The 21,403-nt window shown below is 36.6% G+C and overlaps 1 protein-coding gene across 1 annotated transcript in view; it reads right to left on the reverse strand.

The window, feature by feature from the left end:
* Positions 1 to 21,403, reverse strand: part of LOC131800552 (uncharacterized) — a 59,090-nt gene that overhangs the window by 22,154 nt on the left and 15,533 nt on the right. Inside the window, exon 2 of the mRNA XM_059124889.1 lies at positions 9,117 to 9,302. Coding sequence (XP_058980872.1) covers positions 9,117 to 9,302 — 186 coding nt within the window. The remainder of the gene's footprint in view (positions 1 to 9,116; positions 9,303 to 21,403) is intronic.

Raw genomic sequence — 21,403 nt, forward strand, 5'->3', positions numbered from 1 at the left:
TGTCTGAAATTTTACACAGGTCCACGATATTGTATAGCACCCATATAAATGTATACCCCGATATTCAATATTTTGATGAATTCAGTCAATTTTCTCAATGGAATTGTCTTAAAATCCACAAAAGGAGTTCCTTGTGAGTATATTACCCCCTGAAGGTGAATTGTCTATATAGGTCCACATTGCCATATATTCCACATATATTCGGTATTTTTATGACTTTTGCTATGTTATTCACCGGAATTGTTTCAAATGTCGTATATAAAGTTCGAAACAGTTACTACAGCCTATGACACAAATTACTTATGAAGGACCACTTCTTCGTATAGCCACCCAATAAGGGTTATCATTTTGAACGGTATTTTCCGACGGATTTTTTTTTTTTTTTTGAAATTTTTCAAGTCCGGCCCGGCCGGAAAATTTTTATACCCTACACCACAAGGTGGTCATGGTATTATGTCTTTGTGCATTTGTTTGTAACAGGTAAAAGGAAACGAGATAGACCCATAGTTCGTTTTGATGATCTGCATAGAATCACATTCTGAGTCGATTTATGCAAGTCCGTCCGTCTGTCCATGTATTATTGTAAACAAAGTACAGTTCGTATTTATTGCCCTATCCAAACGAAATTTTGCACAAATCATTTGTTTGGCCCAAGGACGAACCTTTTTGAAATTGGAGACAATCGGTCAAAATTTCGATATAGCTCACATATATATCTACGTCCGATTTGCCTTCTATTGTGCACCAAACGTGTAATACCAGCTCGAATAGTATGAAATTTATACAACCAAATTAGGCCTGAAAATAAGTATGCCAAATTTGATCGAAATAGGTTTAGATATAGCTATAGCTCCTATGTATATTGTTCATCCGATTTGTTATTTTTGTCCTCTGCAGCCGTAATATGCACTCTGTAACAACAATATTTGGGGAAATATATTAAATACAGGTCAGCAATACATTTGCTAAATTTTATCAATATCGGTTCGGATTTGGATATAGCTCCCATATATAACTTCGTCCGATTTACTTTTTATTGTGCACCAAACTTCTAATATTTGTCCAAATGGGATGGAATTTGGCACTTACGACCGAATTGAGTCTAGAAGCTTGTATATGAAATTTGGTGAAGATCGGTTCAGATATAGCTATAGCTCCCATATGTACTGTTCATCCGATTTGTTATATTTGTTACCCACAGCCGTAATATGCACTCCGTAACAACGATATTTAGGGAAATATATCAAATACAGCTCAGAAATATCTTTGCCAAATTTTATCGAGATCGGTTCCGATTTAGAATTGAGCTCCCATATATATCTTTATCCGATTTCAAATTAATTGTGCACCAAATGGACAATACAAGTCCGAATTTAACAGATACAAATGCTTCGGCATATTTAGTCCTTTGAACTTTAAATTATAATTATAATCATAGCGTGTATGATTGCATTCTCCCATAAAAACTTTTAACTGTTATGCGGAGCTCTACTAAATTAGTGTAGGGTATCATAAAGTCGGCCCCGCCCGACTGTAAGTCTTTCTTTGCTGGTTTTTTTTTTTTTTTTTTGGAAATTTTTCAAGTTGTTTCCAAATGGTGGAGTCCGGCCCGCCGGAACATAGCTGTTTTTTACTTTTCAAGAAGTATTATAATCGTAGATATTGTCTAATATTATTGAACTTTTGATGATGATTGTTAAGAAAAAATTTCCTACAGCACTCAGAAGCACACACATTAAATTGTTTTTATATCATGGCAACCCATTTAGCAAAAACAACAAAAACATCTATCTCATCAACAATTTGAACGAATATGATGCAATATCTTGAGTATTTATTGTTGTCATTTTATGTTTCCTAAATTTGTGCGTTCATTTCGATGCTGCTACTGCTGCCGCTCGACTCAAAGTCCACCACAAACAAATCCAAATGTATACCGTCATTAATTTAATGGTAGGCTCGGCTCCCAGTAACTAGTCAATCAAAGCCAATCTAGGCAGCGACAAAGAAGACCATGATGGTGATGATGATGATGAAAACTACAACGACAACTTTTGGAAATCATTTAAGACTCAATCAAAGGCAAAAAAACAAAAAATTATTAATTTGTTTTTATGTTCATTGGTTGTTGTTGCTGTTTTTTCATTTATGACTTTATTCGTTTTCAATTAAAACAACTTAATTATTTATTTCGTTTTTTTTTTTCTCTCTGGTTGGGTTTGTTGCAACTTTTCCGCTGTTTATTTGTCTGAAAATGTTGCGTTTTTAATTATTAAATGTTCGCCTTAGTTTCACTGGTTGGTTGGTTGGTGTCTTTCGTTAAATGGCAAATATTTCATATTTCTATATTTATCTGACCATTGCAGGCCGTTAACAGCGAATGGTCTGCTTAAGAGCTAGAGTCGTAGCTACAAAATGTGTCGTTTTCAATTTGTTTTGGTTTTGCCAAGGCGTAGTAGCGTTTTGCTGTTTTCAAATTACGGACTTATGTCTATAATTGTTGGCAATTATGGACTAGGCATGGAGGATTAATTTCCACTACACAAGGAGAAAAATAATCCAAGAGAGGGGGTTAACGAGGTAAGCGGCAATATATATCGACTTCAATTCAGGAAGAGCCGCTGGATAAAATTTAACCTTTTTTAAAAGATTAAATAAAATGTTTCTAAAAAAAAACAATTTGACATAGAAGAGGTATGCTCGGGCTCTGTTTGGCTGCAATGTTGATATATACAGGGTGAGATGAAAAAACTGCAACCAACTTCAGACTGCTGTCATTTCTAAGCCACTCGTCCGACAGCTGTTCAAATTATTCCTGTGACAGCCTACTATATTGTTTACAAGCGTTCAAAGTATTTTGGTGAGAATTTTCCAGAAAAAAAAAAGTTAGTCGTGATGGAATTCAAGCGTGATAGTGTGATTTCTTTATATTTGGCTGGAAAACCACAAGTGGCTATCGTTAGAGCACTCCAGCATTTAAATGTGAATAAATCTTGTGTGTCTCGTACTATCGCTCGTTACTGTGGTACTGGTAGTGTAGCCCGACGTTAAGGAAGTGGACGTAAGAAAACAGCAACATCAGCAAAAATGGTTAGAAAAGTAAAGAAGCGGCTTGATCGACATCTGCGACACAGCGGCCGAAAAATGGCTCGTGAGCTGAACATATCGTAATATTCCATTCGGCAAATTTTGAAAACAATGAACTCGGGGTAAAGCCATTGAAATTCCAAAAAGGCCAAGAACTTACACTACAACGGAAAGAAAATAGACTCAAAAGAGCTAAAGAGTTGCTTCGCTTGGCCGAAAGTGATGAACTGTCAAATTTGGTTTTCTTCGATGAGAAAACTTTCGTTGTACAGCAGCTTGAAAACAAACAAAATTGTGAAAATGTGCACCTGGTTTGGCCACCAGAACTCAAGCGGCCATGGTGATTGTGTGGGCCGCCATAACAGCCGATAGTCGCTCTCCGCTCGCATTAATCGACCGTGGCATCAGAATAAATGGCGAATATTATCGCGAAAATATTCTGGAGGGTGTATCAAAGCCTTGGGCATGCAAACATTTTGGCCGCAGACCTCGGACATTCCAACAGGAATCAGCACCTTGCAGTCAGCACGCGCCAACCAATGTTTACAAAATGAGGTTCCTCGCTTCATTTCCAGCGCACAATGCCCACCAAAATCTCCGGATACCAATCCGTTGGACTATTGTGTAATACCAAATAACACTGCTAATATTCGTAAGATAGAACTAATACGCATTCGTAAATGTCCCAAAGTCCTACCTTTTTTGGCCGCAAATCTTGGACATTCCAACAGGACTCAGCACCATCGCAGTCAGCACGCGCCACCCAAGAATGGTTACAAAATGAGATTCCTCGCTTCATTTCCAGCGCACAATGCCCACCAAAATCTCCGGATACCAATCCGTTGGACTATTCTGTCTGCAGTATTTTGGAAAGCACGGTTGGCAATAAAAAATACCAAAGTGTCGATCACCTCAATCAAGCGCTTCGCTGGGAATGGGCCAAAATACAGCAGAGCAACATTGGTGCAGCGTGTGACGGTTTCATTGGCAGTTTGGAGGCCATAATTCATGCCAAAGGTGACCAATTCGACCAAATCTAAATTTATTCTAAAATTTGAAGCTATTTCCGACATTTTTTGCTTTTACTCAATAAAATTAAAAACAAGTAAGCAAAGGCTATAGTCGTGCGGGGCCGACCATGTGATACCCTACAACACTACAATATGTTAGAAGCCTTTTTATGTCAAAAACAATTTAGGAAGATTTCGCACAGATATCACCCTTAGCATTTAGACCAAGGATATTTGCCCAATATTTACGCATATTGTCGGGTTGTTAGTTGTTGTAGTCCATTTTACATCTTAATGTAATCCAATGGTCATCCAAAATGCTAGAATTCTTCCCTGTGCTTAACTCTCTTCACAGGCGTGTCGATTGGCTTCAATTGTGTGATCGGAAAAACATTTCTGTTTTTAGTTAATTTGAACCCCTAAAAATTTTGCAATCATCTCCACAAGCAAGAAGACCCTCCGTACCTCCATTCCCCTCCGTGGTCCATTCTACCCGCTGTCCTAAACTCTAACTTTATGCGAGATTTCGTGTCCTTGTCTTTCTATTTGTGACCTTTATACCGGCTGCAAAATCAAGACATTTTTCAGTTTTTGGTCCATTTCAACCCCTGATATACTGCGGACATCTTTAAAAACAATAGGCCTAACCCTTCTGAACCCAACCCTATTCTTGTAAAAATTTTCGTGAGAATCAGACGATATTTTCAATACTTATATAATATCCCCAACCTGTGTTGTAAGGTGAAAAAATATTACAAAATATTATAAGTCAAATTGAAAAAATCGCATGCGATAAAAAATATGAAAAATTAAAAAAAATGTCATCAAATACTACAAAATCTATGTTAACATCATTATTGATACCTCTTTATGCGAATTTTTTAGATTTTATTCTGTTATGCTATAGGACATTCTGAATTGACACAATTTGTCAAAATCGGTCCAGTCATTCTTGAGATATAAGCATTCTAACTAACATCCCCTTCCTTTGTATATATACGTTGTATATATTTCGCTATATATAAACGATATGTTTACTATCGGCATCTACGTAACGGTCAGAATTGACCTGTTCGTCTATTTGTGATTTCGCTGGGCTTAAAAATATTCGCGGTTTAATGGAAAATTTGACTTTTATTTAACACAAATGTTGTGGTCTATTTCATCCACTAAATATTATTCGATGACCATCAAAATTGGAAGCTTCTGCCCAGCCCTAAGCTCTAGCCGCATGCTAACTTTCGCTTTGATTGGTCTATAATTGCGACCAGTAGAGCAACTGCAAAATCAAGACATTTTTCAGTTTTTGGTCCATTTCAACCCCTAAATATTATGCGATCATCTCCAAAAGAAATAGGGTTCTATTCTGACCCTAGCCCCACGTCCATTCTAAATTTCGTGAAGATCGGGCCATAATTGCGACCTGTAGAGTGATTACAAATTAACATGGACAGACGGACGGACGGACATACATAGCTAGATCGACTCAGCTCGGCGAGATAGGAAGACCCATATATACTTTCCTATGTGAGAAACTAATATTTCGAGATGTTACATAATTTTTGGCCCAATCAAACTTATAATACCCCCAACACATAGTGTTGTAGGGTATAAAAATATGTAAAAATTATGGAGTTTGACTTTTTTGCAGTTTTTTATCTCATCCTGCATATGTGTCAGCACTCTTTGTAACTAGATATTTGGCGAACCCAGCTTTATTTTTTTGTGTACCTGGAAACATTTTCAAGGGTTTCATAGGGCTTTCCTTGTTTTAGACATTTTTGTTTTTATTTTAAATATTATTTTATTTATTGTTTTTTCTTTATATTTTTTATTTAAAAAAAATTAGGATTAATTGGAGTTTTTCCAAATTTTGTTTAATTTTTGTTTTCTCCGTGTACTTCAGCTTTTTCACATTTGACCCATGACGATTAAACATTTGCATGTCAGAGGCGTGTCACCGCTGTGTCTGTCAATATTTACCACATGCAATGTTGAAAATTGATAAAAATCATAAACAATTAGTGAAATTCTCCGGACATTTCTATATGTTCATAAAAATGAAAATGATATGTAATAACAGGTTTCACGCTTTCAGAATTGGTGTCGAATTACAAAAAATAAATTTTGATTTTAATTAAATTTTTTCTCAATGAAATAAAATTAACAAATTGAATGAAACGTTTTCCCATACTAGAGATCATAACATATTTTCTTATATTAATTTTATTTCAGTTGTTCTACACGTCGTAATTATAGACCAAACGAAGCGGAAGTTAGCATGGGGCTAGAGCTTAGGGAATTTAGAATGGGGCTAGTGCTTCCAATTTTGATGGTCATCGGGTAATATTTAGTGTGTGAAATATGCCATGACATTTATGTTAAAGAAAAGTCACATTTTCCATTAAACCGCGATTTCGGGATAATTGTGCACCAAATGTCCACTATAAGTTTAAATGTTCTGATTTTGGTACATTCGAGCGAAGGCAGTCTAGAAGCAAGTACATAAAATTTGGAGAAAATCGATTCAGATATAGCTACAGCTCCCATATGTATGTTTCATCCGATTTGGGGTTTTAAGTCCCTCACATGCATAATATGATCTCCACAACAATAATATTTGGTACCAAATATCAGATACATCCCAGAAATACCTCTGCCAAATTTATCAAGATCGGTTCGGATTTGGATATAGTTCCCATATATATCTTCACCCGATTTCGGGTTAATTGTGCGCCCAATGGCCAATATCAGTCCAAATGACCGGAATTTTAATATATCCGACCGAACTCAGTCTAGAAGCAAGTATATCAAATTTTGATAAAGTCGCCTCAGATATAGCTATAGCTCCCATTTATATGTTTCATCCGATTTAGTGTTTAAGTCCCACACATTTGTAATATGCTTTCGACAACAATGTTATTTGGTACAGGATATCTTATAGAGCTCAGAAATATTTTTGGCAAATTTTATCGAGAACGACTAAGATTTAGATATAGCTCCCATATATACTTAATCCGATTTCAGGTTTACTGTGCAAATAATTTCGGGACATATATTTTTATACCCTACACCACATAGTGGTAAGGTATTAGTATTTGTGCATTTCTTTGTAACATGGAGAAGGAAGCGAGATAGACCCATAGTTCCTTTTGAGGATCTCCATAGAATCACATTCTGAGTCGATTTATGCATATCCGTCCGTCCGTCCGTCTGTCTGTCCATGTATTTTTGTAAACAAAGTACAGATCGCATTTATCGCCCTATCCAGATGAAATTTTGCACAAATCATTTGTGTGGCCCAAGGACGAACCCTATTAAAATTGGAGATAATCGGTAAAAATTTAGATATAGCTCCCATATATATCTTCGTCCGATTTGCCTTTTATTGTGCACCAAACGTGTAATATCAGCCCGAATAGTATGGAGTTTTGCACATACAACAAAATTGGGCCTGGAAATAAGTATGTCAAATTTGATCGAAATCGCTTCAGATATAGCTATAGCTCCCATATATATTGTTCATCCGATTTGTTAATTTTGTCCTCCGCAGCCGTAATATGCACTCTGTAACAACAATATTTGGGGAAATATATCAAATGCAGCTCACAAATACATTTGCTAAATTTTATCGAGATTGGTTCAGATTTGGATATAGCTCCCATATATATCTTCGTCCGATTTACCTTTTATTGTGCACCAAACCTCTTATATTTGTCCAAATGGGATAGAATTTGGCACATGCGACCGAATTGAGTCTTCAAGCTAGCATGCCAAATTCGGTGAAGATCGGTTTAGATATAGCTATAGCTCCCATATATATTGTTCATCCGATTTGTTGTATTTGTTACCCACAGCCGTATTATGCACTCCGTAACAACGATATTCAGGGAAATATATCAAATACAGCTCAGAAATATCTTTGCCAAATTTTATCAAGATCGGTTCAGATATGGATATATCTTTATCCGATTTCAAATTAATTGTGCACCAAATGGTCAATACAAGTCCGAATTTAAAAGATACAAATGCTTCGGCATGTTTAGTCCTTTAAACTTTAAATTATAATCATAGCGTGTATGATTGAATTCTCCCATAAAAACTTTTAATTGTTATGTGGAACTCTACTAAATTAGCAAAGTGGTGTAGGATATCATAAAGTCGGTCCCGCCCGACTTTAGGACTTTCTTTACTGGTTTTTAACATAATCATTCTCGAAATGATATCACGCACCCTATAGCAATGTTTTTTGGTTTAAATGATTAAAATGTCTCTGTCAGACATAGTGAAAATCGATTCAGAATTGGATATGCCTCCTATGTATTAGTTCCTCTGAAGCCAAGCCATCTGTTCTAAAGCCAAAATATTGATAGGTAGTGTAATCTACTCCAAATAAATTCTGTTGTTACGGCAGCTCTACTAAATATGCATAGTGGTGTAGGGTATCATATAGTCGGCCCGGCTAGTCGGCTTTTGACTTTTTCTTACTGGTTTTTCGTTTTTGAGCGAATGTTTCAAAATTGAATCAAAATCTGATAATAAACTTATTTTTTTTTTTTTTTTTTGAAATCTGGCAGAAAATATATCAAATAATTTCAAATTATATTTCATTGTAATTTCATATTCCACAAGTTGCATTTTCCATGATTATGTAGAATATCTTTAAGAATTCCGTACTGCGCATTTCAGTTTATTAAATTGCAATAAATTTCAACTAAATTGTATCCATCATATCTAGTCAGGGCACGTGGTCTTCATTCGTGATGGCTGATGCGATGAGCGATTGAATTACACTGCAGCCAGTATTTAATTAATGAATGGATCATTAAGAAAGTGAACCTTAAAAAATGATACATTATGCAAGCCTCAACACTCCCACCAATCTAAATATTCTGCAACGATCATCAGCTATTATTTGCAATCAAGCATATTAATGTGAATCACCCCTGAGGTAATGTAGTTGGGTGGGGTTTTGTGTCAATTTAATTGATATAATAAATTATTTTTCTTTTTTCTTACCTTCCTGTACGAGTTTTTTGCATACGGGCCTTGCGTTCACCGCCTTAAATCCCACATTATAGGTGCAATTGACATAACTCCAGTAACGCTGCTGGTCCGTAATGCCATTGGGATCGAAGGGATCGTTGCAGAATTCTCCATTGGAGACATCTGTTGAGCAGCGCCAGCATTTTAAAATACTTTGAGCTGAAATAGAATAGGAAGAAACGTATTAATATGACAATTTTATTAAGGTACGGAAATAAAGTTATAAATGGATATTTTGGAGAAAATTAATTTGTTGTTAGGTTAGATGAAAAAATTGACAGTCCCAATATTTCAATTTGTTACCTCTCACAAAAAAGTTCCACATTATTATTATCCTCTATAATCCGAGGCTTCTAACATTCTACAAGAAGACCTTCTGCTCTTCTTAAAACTACCGCCTGCCTATATCAATTCAAGATTTCTAAAAGATGTTAATTAAGTTTTCCTTTGTTTTTGAAAACATTCTGGTCATTTCATAAGTCATAAGCAGACTTACGGATTTTATATCTATAAAGGAGGAACATGTTTGTAAGTTTGATTGTTTGTTTTTTTTTTTTTTTTTTTTCTTGTAATTTATAGACTCAAAAACTGCTAAACAGATTTTCCGGAAAATGTAACATTGCCTGAAAGTAACATAGGCTACATATATATTTTTAAGAATTCCACTTGGAACTGGGGATATAGCATCAGGATCGGAGGTACCTCCAGAAAATTTTGTTTTTGAATGCATATATCTATTGATCGGTTATAGATAAACTCTCCAAATTTGGAACGTGTAACGGAAAGCGGAAAAAAATAAATGATATTGGAATTGGTTCAGAAATGGTTATAGCTCCCATATATATTTTCGGCCGATTTCACATATTTAATGCACCAAACGCGATATGTATATCCGATTCCAATAAAATTCGGAATGAGTGACGAAATTTGGTACAGAAATATATTTACCAAATTATATTGAAATCGGTTCATATTTTGATATAGCTACCATGCATATTTTCGGTCGATCTTACATCCGATTCCAATATAATTTAGAATGACTGGCGAAAATTTGGAACAAAACTAAATTTGCCAAATGATATTGAAATCGCTTCAGATTTGGATATAACTTCCATACATATTTTCGACCGATTTCGCTTATTTGATGACGATATGTATGTTCGATTCCAATTAAATTTGGATTGAGTGACGGAATTTGGTAAAAACTAAATAAATTGTAATAGAAATTTTAATGAAATTTGAAATACGTAACGAAATTTGGTACCGAAATTAATTTGAAAATTATAATGAAATCAGAACAGATTTGAATATAACACCTACACATATTTTCGGCCGATTTCAAACAAATTTAGAATGTGTGACGAAATTTGATTAAAAAATAATTTTTGGCAAATTTTATTGAAATCGGTTCTGATTTTCTTATGGTCAGCTGAACCGGGCATGTTCATGCGTTGACAGACCGACCGATTTCTTTGTGAACAAATGAACAAAACAAGCAGCTAAGTTTGAAGGAACTTAAAAGATTTCACAAATTCCGTCGAAAAATGAAACCCCTTATGTGTGGGCTATACGAAGACATGGTCCTTCACAAGTAATTTTTTTTCACAGGTTGTAGTACCGATCCCGAATTTCAAATATGAATTTTGAAGCAATTCCGGTGAATAAGACGTGGACATGCATAAGCAATTTTCAGTCATAAGCTGTAGTACCCGTTACGAACTTCAAATAAAAACAAGTAAAAAAGCTGTAAGTTCGGCTGGACCGAACTTTTAATACCATTTTGTACAAATTTGGCAATTTCCACAAAAAAAAAAAATAAAATAAATAAATAAATAAAATCCGTTAAAAATTCTGTTAAGATATTAAAAATACCGAATGCCTATACGACGACGTGGACCTACATGGCCCATTTTCTGATTTATGCTGCAGTATCTATTACAAACTTCAAATACCAAATTTGGAATGATTCCGTTAAATAATGTCGCTAAAATATCAAAATACCGAATATCGGGGGGTACCGTTATATGGGTGCTATATGAAGAAGTGAACCTACATGGCTCAATTTTTGACTTAGGATGTAGCATCCATTACGAACTTCAAATGCCAAATTTCAAACAATTCCGTTAAATAATGTCGCAAAAATCACCAAAATACCGAATATCGCTTAAATTATCAAAATACCGAATATAGGAAGGTATCGTTACATGAGGGCTATAAGAAGACGTGAACCTGAGTACGCGATTTTTTGTCATGGGCTGTTGTACTCATTAAGATCTTCAAATTCGAAGTTTTTAAACACTTCTGGTAAATAATGTCGCTTAGATCATCAAAATAGCAAATGATCAAAGTACCCTTGTTTGGGGGCTATACGAAAACGTGGACCGACATGGCCCACTTTAACCTTCTTATTGGCAAAATACACATGGGTGCAGAATTTAAGCCTTCTAACTCAATTCGTTTCAAAAAGCCCAATTGGTCTACTAAATTTTTGTAATGGATTAATAGGTATTCTATAAGAAGGCCTGCTTGCTCCAGAGTTTTGCTACCAACTTCGAATGCCTATATAATTATTTTGTCTGCCCAAAGCAAAATGAGTCACACTATACAAATTACATGGTATTACCATATAACAGATACAGCCATGTTAAACATGACACTGATACTTAACGTCATAACGTCATTTGCATTTCAATACAATATTCAACTGGCATGATTTTTGAAAAGAATGAAGCGTATCATTCAAATAGAAATTTTCAAACAAAAAAATTGAGATAATACTTGTGTCTAAGTCATAATTTCCATCTCGAACCCCCTCCCATCCTAGGAGCGGTGCTTAAACAGAAATCAGCACAAAACACAAAATGCGCAGTATTTTGTTAATTTGTTTTCTTTATTTCGAAAGATCTAAACGATGACACGGAATGTGTTGTGATCTGGCGACGAGTGTGGGAGGTCGTTTAAATGCAGTGATCATTAAATAAAATTTAGTCGGGAATTGTGTTTTGAAGTAATTGCAATTTTATTAAGTCACACACATGCCACTCTTCCTACTATTATTAATTTTAATTCTAACATGACAGAGCAGTTATTATGGTTGATGAGTAGATAAGTTTTGAAAAAAAGTAAGTGTGAGAAAAAATGTTTTATAAAAAAACAATAGAACATGAAATGAGTAATTTATCTGGATTTTGTCACATTCTCAAATAATTAGATAATTTAGGGGGTAGGTCCACCATAAGGCAAAATTATTAAAAAAATTGGTAGTGCAGGAAAAACATTATTGAGATGTTAAGAAAATCCGACACAAATTTCATTTCGATGCATAATTTTGTGAGGGAGAAATTAGAAGGAGCTTACAGATATATTCCATATTCACTTTTGATATAGTCAAGTGTCTGAAACACTTTGATCTGAAACACTTTGGAATTGAATGAACGAATCCCTCAAGATATTGCGATATTGGGATAAATAATAATTTTAAAATCTTCTTTGATCTTCTATTCTGAACCTAACATAAGGCAAAATTTCGTGAGGATCGGACCGTAACTGCGACCTGCATCGTGATTACAAATTAGCATGGACGGACACACATAGCGTGATAAAATCAGCTCGGCGAAATAGGAAGACTCATATATAAGACGGTGGGTCTAGGATTAATATTTCAAAGCCTTACACCCCGGACTAAAAATTGAACTATCACTTAGTTATCACTCCCGATCTTCCTGTTTTGAGAAATGATTGATTTATTATATTAAAAAAATTCTTCGAAACATTGACTGTGACTTTCCTATTAAAGGATATCTAAGAGAATATAAAAAAGAAAAACATAAAAAAAAACTGCGCAAAATGTCGGAAATAGCATGAAATTTTAGAATAAGTTTAGATTTGTTCAAATTGGTCACCTTTGGCACGAATTATGGCCCTCAAACGGCCAATGATACCGTCACACGCTGCCCGAATGTTGCTCTGCGGTATTTTGGTCCATTCCTGGCGAAGCGCTTGCTTGAAGTGATCGACACTTTGGTATTTTTTAATGCAAACCTTGCTTTCCAAAATACTCCAGACACAATAGTCCAATGGATTGTTATTCGTAAATTTTGGTGGCCATTGCGCGTTGGAAATAAAGCAAGGAACTTTATTTTGTAACCATTCTTGGGTGGAGTGTGTGCGATAGTGCTGAGTCCTGTTTGGAATGTCCAAGGTCTGCGGCCAAAATGTTTGCGTGCTCAAGGCTTTAATACACCCTCCAGAATATTTTCGAAATAATATTGGGCATTTATTCTGATGCCACGGTCGATTAATACTGCTGGCCAACGAATACTTTCTCATCGGAGAAGACCAAGTTTTCCACTGTCGGCCAAGCGGAGCAACTCTTTAACTCTGTCGAGTCTATTTTCTTTCTGTTGCGGTGTAAGTTCTTGCACTTTTTGGAATTTCAATGGCTTTATCCCGAGCTAATTTTTCAATATTTGCCGCATGGAATATTGCGATATATTCAGCGCACGAGCCATTTTTCGGTCACTGCGACGCGGGTTTCGATCAAGTCGCTTCTTTACTTTTCGAATCATTTCTGCTGATGTTGCTGTTTTCTTCCATCCACTTCCTTGATGTGGGACTACGCTACCAGTATCACGGTAACGAGCGATGGTACGAGACACAGAAGTTTTATTCACATTTAAATGCTGGAGTGCTCTAACGATAGCCACTTGAGATTTTCCAGCCAAATATAAAGAAATCACACTATCTATCCATCGCGAATAAGTTTTTTCTGGAAAATTCTCATCAAAATACTTTTTTCTGCCCCCAATTGTTCAGTTTCTTTTTGCTCCACAGTGTACTTAATATTGATATTTTTTTTGACACATAACATACTAGTGTATCATCCGCTAATGTGGCGTTGTAGCTCCCCAGAATGGTGCAATGAATCAAATCATGAAGTCATTTCTACACATTTTTTGCAAACAAACAACAAATTCCAGTCCGATAAATAGGTCAGAATTTAGCATACTTTGAAAACATATGTTGATCTTAGCGAAGGCCAGACGAACAATACAAAACAATGTGGGAAATATTTGGCGAACAGTTTCTTGTGGAATAAATTAGACAGTTTCAAAAATAAATAACACATGGCAGTGATGGAAATAAACAACAAAGTTTACAAAATTCAAAATGAACCATAAAATTTGAAAAACATCCCGAATCTGTTATGATTATTACTCATAAATATCTAATAAGTAAAAATGCTGTAAGTTCGGCCAGGATGAACTTTGAATACCCTCCACCATTTGGAATGAATTTGGCAATTCTCAAAAACAATAAAATCGTTAAAAATTCTGTTAAAATCTTAAAAATGCCGAATGTAGCTGTTATATTAGGACATGGACCTGCATAGGCAACATTTGCCATAAGCCATTTCAATATTCAAATGCGAAACTTAAAAAAAAATCGATAACAATGTAGCTAAAAACATCAAAATACCGAATATCGGGAGGTGCCGTGCTATACGAAGACGTGGACCGGCACAGACAAATTTCTGTATTCGGCTGTAGTATCCTTTACGAACCTTAAATACCTAATTTGAAGCAATTTCGGTGAATAATGTCGCTAAAATCATTAAAATGCCGAATATCGGGAGGTACCGTTATATGGAGGCTATACGAAGACGTGGACCGGCACAGACAATTTTCTGTCTTAGGCTGTAGTATCCTTTACGAACCTCAAATACCAAATTTGAAACAATTCCGGTGAATAATGTCGCTAAACTCATCAAAATACTGAATATCGGGAGGTACCGTTATATGGGGGGCTATACGTAGACGTGAACCTGCCCAGACAATTTTCTGTCTAAGGCTGTAGTATCCATTACGAACTTCAAGTACCAAATTATAAAGAATTCCGGTGAATGATGTCGATGAAATCATTAAAATGCCGAATATCGGGAGGTACCGTTATATGGAGGCTATACGAAGACGTGGACCGGCACAGACAATTTTCTGTCTTAGGCTGTAGTATCCTTTACGAACCTCAAATACCAAATTTGAAACAATTCCGGTGAATAATGTCGCTAAACTCATCAAAATACTGAATATCGGGAGGTACCGTTATATGGGGGCTATACGAAGACGTGGACCGGCACAGACAATTTTCTGTCTTAGGCTGTAGTATCCATTACGAACCTCAAATACCAAATTTGAAACAATTCCGGTGAATAATGTCGCTAAAATCATCAAAATACCGAATATCGGGAGGTTACATGGGGGCTATACCAAAACGTATACATGGCCCATTTTCAATACCAAAAGTCCTGTGGACATAACATACATTTGAGTAAAATGTTATCATTCTACTTCAATTCGTTCGGAAGCTAGAGTGATTTCCACAGACGGATAGACGGACAGACGGACGGACATCGATAAATCGACATAGAATATAATGCTGATCAAGAATATACTTTGTGGGGTCTAAAATGTATATTTCGAGGTGTTACAAACGGAATGACAAACTTAATATACCCTCCATACTATGGTGGAGGGTATAAAAATTAAGTTCCATTAAAATAACGTTTCCAAGAAAATTTCAGTTCAACTTTTTCCCGCTTCAAAGCCATTCGCTTAATACCCGTTAATTAAAAGAAGATCCTATCATTTGCAGTTTGTTTTATGTTTTTTTCAACTTCATGGAAAACAAAACTTTGTTCCCACAATTGAATTGTAGCTGTGTTTTAAACAAAAAACTTATCTCTGTGGCATTTTCCACCTACTTTTCCACACCACCTTCACCACCGAACAATGCTTGCCAATCAGCTAAAGTTTGTCATTATTTCTCCTCGAAACCAAAGCGGCAATAACAAAAGAAAAAAATCGCACTCAAGCAGACGAAGTCCCATTTCATCAATGTGTCTTCAAGGAGAGTTTAACAGCAACGAGTTGATGCAACACGTTGATGACTATCAATTTAAAACAAACAGTGCGAGGGGAAAACTCTAAGGAAAACATAACAACACATACACATGCATACGTATAAACTTATATTCTCATAAACCCTATTGTAAGTGCATTGCACTTGTTTCTCTGACAATATGTATGACATAAAGACAGACAGGCAGGCAGGCAGGTAGTCTGCCTCACTTTTCAGTTCCATACTTGCCACGATGACCTCATTCACAAGCGTGCCACATATGAAGTTTAGTTTTTTTTTTTTTTTCTTGAAATTAATTTTAACCCATTGGGGAAAAAGATATGGAAGAAGGACACAAAAGAAACCCATGAATTGTAGGAATTTCTATGTCTTTTCTTGGTCTCCAATAATAAGACCTATCGGTCCTCAATAAAAAAATCTATCTGCCCTCAATAAAAAGACCTGTTGGTCTTCTATGTGAAGACTTCTCGAACTCCTATGAGAAACCTTTCCGGTCTTCCAGAAGAAGACCTTCTGGTCTTCTATGAGAAGACCATCTGGTCTTCTATGAGAAGTCCATCTGGTCTTCTATGAGAAGTCCATCTGGTCTTCTATGAGAAGTCCATCTGGTCTTCTATGAGAAGTCCATCTGGTCTTCTATGAGAAGTCCATCTGGTCTTCTATGAGAAGTCCATCTGGTCTTCTATGAGAAGACCCTTCTGGTCTTCTATGAGAAGACCTTTTGGTCTTCTATGAGAAGACCCTTCTGGTCTTCTATGAGAAGTCCATCTGGTCTTCTATCAGAAGACCTTCTGGTCCTCTATGAGAAGACCTTCTGGTCTTCTATGAGAAGACCTTCTGGTCCTCTATAAGAAGACCTTCTGGTCTTCTATGAGAAGACCATCTGGTCTTCTATGAGAAGACCATCTGGTCTTCTATGAGAGAAGACCTTCTGGTCTTCTAAGAGAAGACCTTCTGGTCTTCTGTAAGAATATCTTCTGGTCTTCTATAAGAAGACCTTCTGGTCTTCTAAGAGAAGACCTTCTGGTCTTCTAAGAGAAGACCTTCTGGTCTTCTAAGAGAAGACCTCCTGGTCTTCTAAGAGAAGACCTTCTGGTCTTCTGTAAGAAGATCTTCTGGTCTTCTATAAGAAGACTTTCTGGTCTTCTATGAGAAGACCTTCCGGTCTTCTATGAGAGCACCTTCTGGTCTTCTATAAGAAGACCTTCTGGTCTTCTTTGAGAAGACCTTCTGGTCTTCTTTGAGAAGACCTTTTGGTCTTCTATGAGAAGACCTTCTGGTCTTCTATGAGAAGACCTTCCGGTTGTCTATGAGAGCACCTTCTGGTCTTCTGTGATAAGACCCCTTGGTCTTCTATAAGAAGACCTTCTGGTTTTCTATGAGAAGACCATTCTGGTCTTCTATGTGAAGACCCTTCTGGTCTTCTATGAGAAGACGCTTCTGGTCTTCTATGAGAAGATCTTTCGGTCTGCTATGAGAAGACCTTCTGTGAGAAGACCTTCTGTGAGAAGACCTCCTGTGAGAAGACCTTCTCTGTCTTCTATGCGAAGACCTTCTGGTCTTCTATGAGAAGTCCTTCTGGTCTTCTATGAGAAGACCACTTGGTCTTCTATGAGAGGACCACATGGTCTTCGATGAGAAGACCCCTTGGTCTTCTATGAGAAGACATTCTGTGTCTCCATGAGAAGACCACTTAGTCTTCTATGAGAAGACCTTCTGTATCTTATATGAGAAGACCTTCTGTGTCTTCTGTGAGAAGTCCTTCTCTGGTCTTCTATGAGAAGACCTTCTCTGGTCTTCTATGAGAAGACCTTCTCTAGTCATTTGTGAGAAGACCTTCCGTGGTCTTCTAAGAGAAGACCTTCTCTGGACTTCTATTAGAAGACCTTCTGTGTCTTATATGAGAAGACCTTCTGTGTCTTCTAAGAGAAGACCTTCTCTGGTCTTCTAAGAGAAAACCTTCTCTGGTCTTCTAAGAGAAGACCTTCTCTGGTCTTCTATTAGAAGACCTTCTCCGGACTTCTATGAGAAGACCTTCTGGTCTCCTATGAGAAGACCTTCTGGTCTCCTATGAGAAGACCTTCTCTGGACTTCTATGAGAAGACCTTCTGGTCTCCTTTGAGAAGACCTTCTGGTCTTCTATGAGAAGACCTTCTGGTCTTCTATGACCTTCTGTTTTCCTATGAGAAAACTTCAGGTCTTCTGTGCGAAAATCTTCTGGTCTTCTGTGAGAAAACCTTCTGGGCTTCTATTAGTAGATCCTCTTGATCCTCTTTTTCTATGAGAAGGCCTTCTGGTCTTCTATGAGAAGACCTTCTGGTCTTCTATGAGAAGACCTTCTGGTCTTCTATGAGAAGACCTTCTGGTCTTCTATGAGAAGACCTTCTGGTCTTCTATGAGAAGACCTTCTGGTCTTCTATGAGAAGACCTTCTGGTCTTCTATGAGAAGACCTTCTGGTCTTCTATGAGAAGACCTTCTGGTCTTCTATGAGAAGACCTTCTCTGGACTTCTAAGAGAAGACCTTCTCTGGTCTTCTAAGAGATGACCTTCTCTGGTCTTCTAAGAGAAGACCTTTTCTGGTCTTCTACAAGAAGACCTTCTCTGGTCTTCTACAAGAAGACCTTCTCTGGTCTTCTATGAGAAGACCTTCTGGTCTTCTATGAGAAGACCTTCTGGTCTTCTATGAGAAGACCTTCTGGTCTTCTATGAGAAGACCTTCGGGTCTTCTGTGAGAAGACCTTCTGGTCTTCTATAAGAAGACCACTTGGTCTTCTATGAGAAGACATTATGTGTCTTCTATGAGAAGACCACTTAGTCTTCTATGAGAAGTCCTTCTCTGGTCTTCTATGAGAAAACCTTCTCTGGTCTTCTAAGAGATGACCTTCTCTGGTCTTCTAAGAGAAGACCTTTTCTGGTCTTCTACAAGAAGACCTTCTCTGGTCTTCTACAAGAAGACCTTCTCTGGTCTTCTATGAGAAGACCTTCTGGTCTTCTATGAGAAGACCTTCTGGTCTTCTATGAGAAGACCTTCGGGTCTTCTGTGAGAAGACCTTCTGGTCTTCTATAAGAAGACCACTTGGTCTTCTATGAGAAGACATTATGTGTCTTCTATGAGAAGACCACTTAGTCTTCTATGAGAAGTCCTTCTCTGGTCTTCTATGAGAAAACCTTCTCTGGTCTTCTAAGAGATGACCTTCTCTGGTCTTCTAAGAGAAGACCTTTTCTGGTCTTCTATGAGAAGACCTTGTGGTCTTCTCTAAAAATACCTTCTGGTTTTTTATGAGAAGACCTTCTGGTCTTCTATGAGAAGACCTTCTGGTCTTCTATGAGAAGACCTTCTGGTCTTCTATGAGAAGACCTTCTGGTCTTCTATGAGAGGACCTTCTGGTCTTCCAGGAGAAGACCTATTGGTCTTCTATGAGAAGACATTTTGGCCCTCTATGAGAAGGCCTTTTGGCCCTCTATGAGGAAACCCCTCAAGAGGTTAATCCAACTCCTATCATCTAATTTCTTATGCAGAAATGTTGTTAATGTCTGTAATTAGCGATGTTGCAATACGGCACTTGCAAAGGCGGAGTTTATCAGACAGTCTGGCTGCGACATGTGTGGAGATTCCCAGCAAAACGATGTTGTTGTCTCCAGTTATGTATGAGAAGAAAATTAATTAGGAAATTAGTTTTCTACAACACAACAGCCGTAATTATCTTCTAGGCAAATCAAATGGAAATTATGTTGAAAATTACACGATTAAGAGAAAATTGTGATTGTGTTTAAATTGTCAAGGAAAAGTGGGCATAGTACAGTTAAGAGGTCAGTGACTTGCTTTAAGATTTAAGTCTATTGTTCTGAAGAAAAAAAATTGCAGAGTAGACTTTGTTACTTTTCTAGGCACTTGGGGACGGGTTTTTAGAATGATTTGAAAAGAAAGGAAAAATGCTTATGTCATCATGATGACATATAAATCGCATTTGTTTTATTTTTAATGCATTTTGCATTTATTGTCAATGATGTTCATCATTGCAGAACGAATGCGCATAGATGAAGGCTGTACTTCCAGCGGATGTTAAAGTCAAAGCTTGAAAGTCACACCCCAAATAATAAATATAATTCATACGTGTTTTCCATTTATAAACAAATAAATTAAAATAAAATATTTGTCAATTTGTTGTCGTTGTAGCTGCTGCTGCTGATGTTGGCATTCCTCTTTTCACTGGCGTTGAAAAGAGGAATGCCAACATCAGCAGCGTCCAACCTCTGAATTCATTTGAATAAATCTCTTTTGTTTAGATGGTGATGTGCAACACAATTAAATATTTGTTTTCTTTTTTTTTTTTTTTTTTAATATAAACAAAATCATTGAGTGATTTGTTCGGTGCCATGGGATTGAACAAATTCGATTGTGTTAATGATTTTTTTATACCCTACAACACTTTGTGTTGGGGGTATCATAAGTTTGTTTGGGTCAAAAATTATGTAACACCTCGAAATATTGGTTTCCCACATAGGAAAGTATATATGGATCTTCCTAGCTCGCCGAGCTGAGTCGATATAGCTATGTATGTCCGTCCGTCTCTCTGTCCGTCTGTCCATGTTAATTTGTAATCAAGCTACAGGTCGCAATTATGGCCCGATCCTTATTAATTTTTGGTTTGAGGTGGGGTTAGGGTCAGAATAGAACCCTATTGTTTTTGGAAATGATTGCAAAATATTTAGGGGTTTAAATTTTTCCTGGTTTTGCAGATGCTTTATAGGCCACAATTAAGAACCAATCGACGCGAAAACTTAGACGTAGCTAGAGTTTAGGGCTGGACAGAAGCCTACTAATTTGGGTGGCCATCGGACAATATTTAGCGGGTAAAATAGACCCTATCTTTTATGTTAGAAAATACGAAAATTGTCACTAAACCGCTAGACCGATTTTCACAATTCCCATTAATTTGGAATGGTATCTTGCCAGAAAAGGAAAGAATCTAAAAAAAAATCGCGAAAAAATATTCCAATAAAGAAGTGAATATTTGTTGTTCCATTTTTCTCTATTTATACCCTATAACACTATGTGTTGGTTTGATTGGGCCAAAAATTATGTAAAAATTTCAATTATAGTCCTCAGAAGGGCGAGGCCTATTGTTTTCAAAGATGTCCGCAATATATTTAGGGGTTGAAATGGACCAACAATTAAAAATGTTCCTGATTTTGCAGCCGTTATAAAGGTCATAAATAGAAACCAACTGGTCAGAATTAAAGCCTACTCTTATAGATATGTAAATATAGAGGTTCAAATGGATCAAAAATTAAAATACTTTTCCTGATTTTGCAGTAGATTTACGTGAGTAGAAATTTA

This window comes from Musca domestica, unplaced genomic scaffold, assembly GCF_030504385.1.
Source record: "Musca domestica strain aabys unplaced genomic scaffold, Musca_domestica.polishedcontigs.V.1.1 307, whole genome shotgun sequence".
In the NCBI taxonomy this organism is placed as follows: Eukaryota; Metazoa; Arthropoda; class Insecta; order Diptera; family Muscidae; genus Musca; species Musca domestica.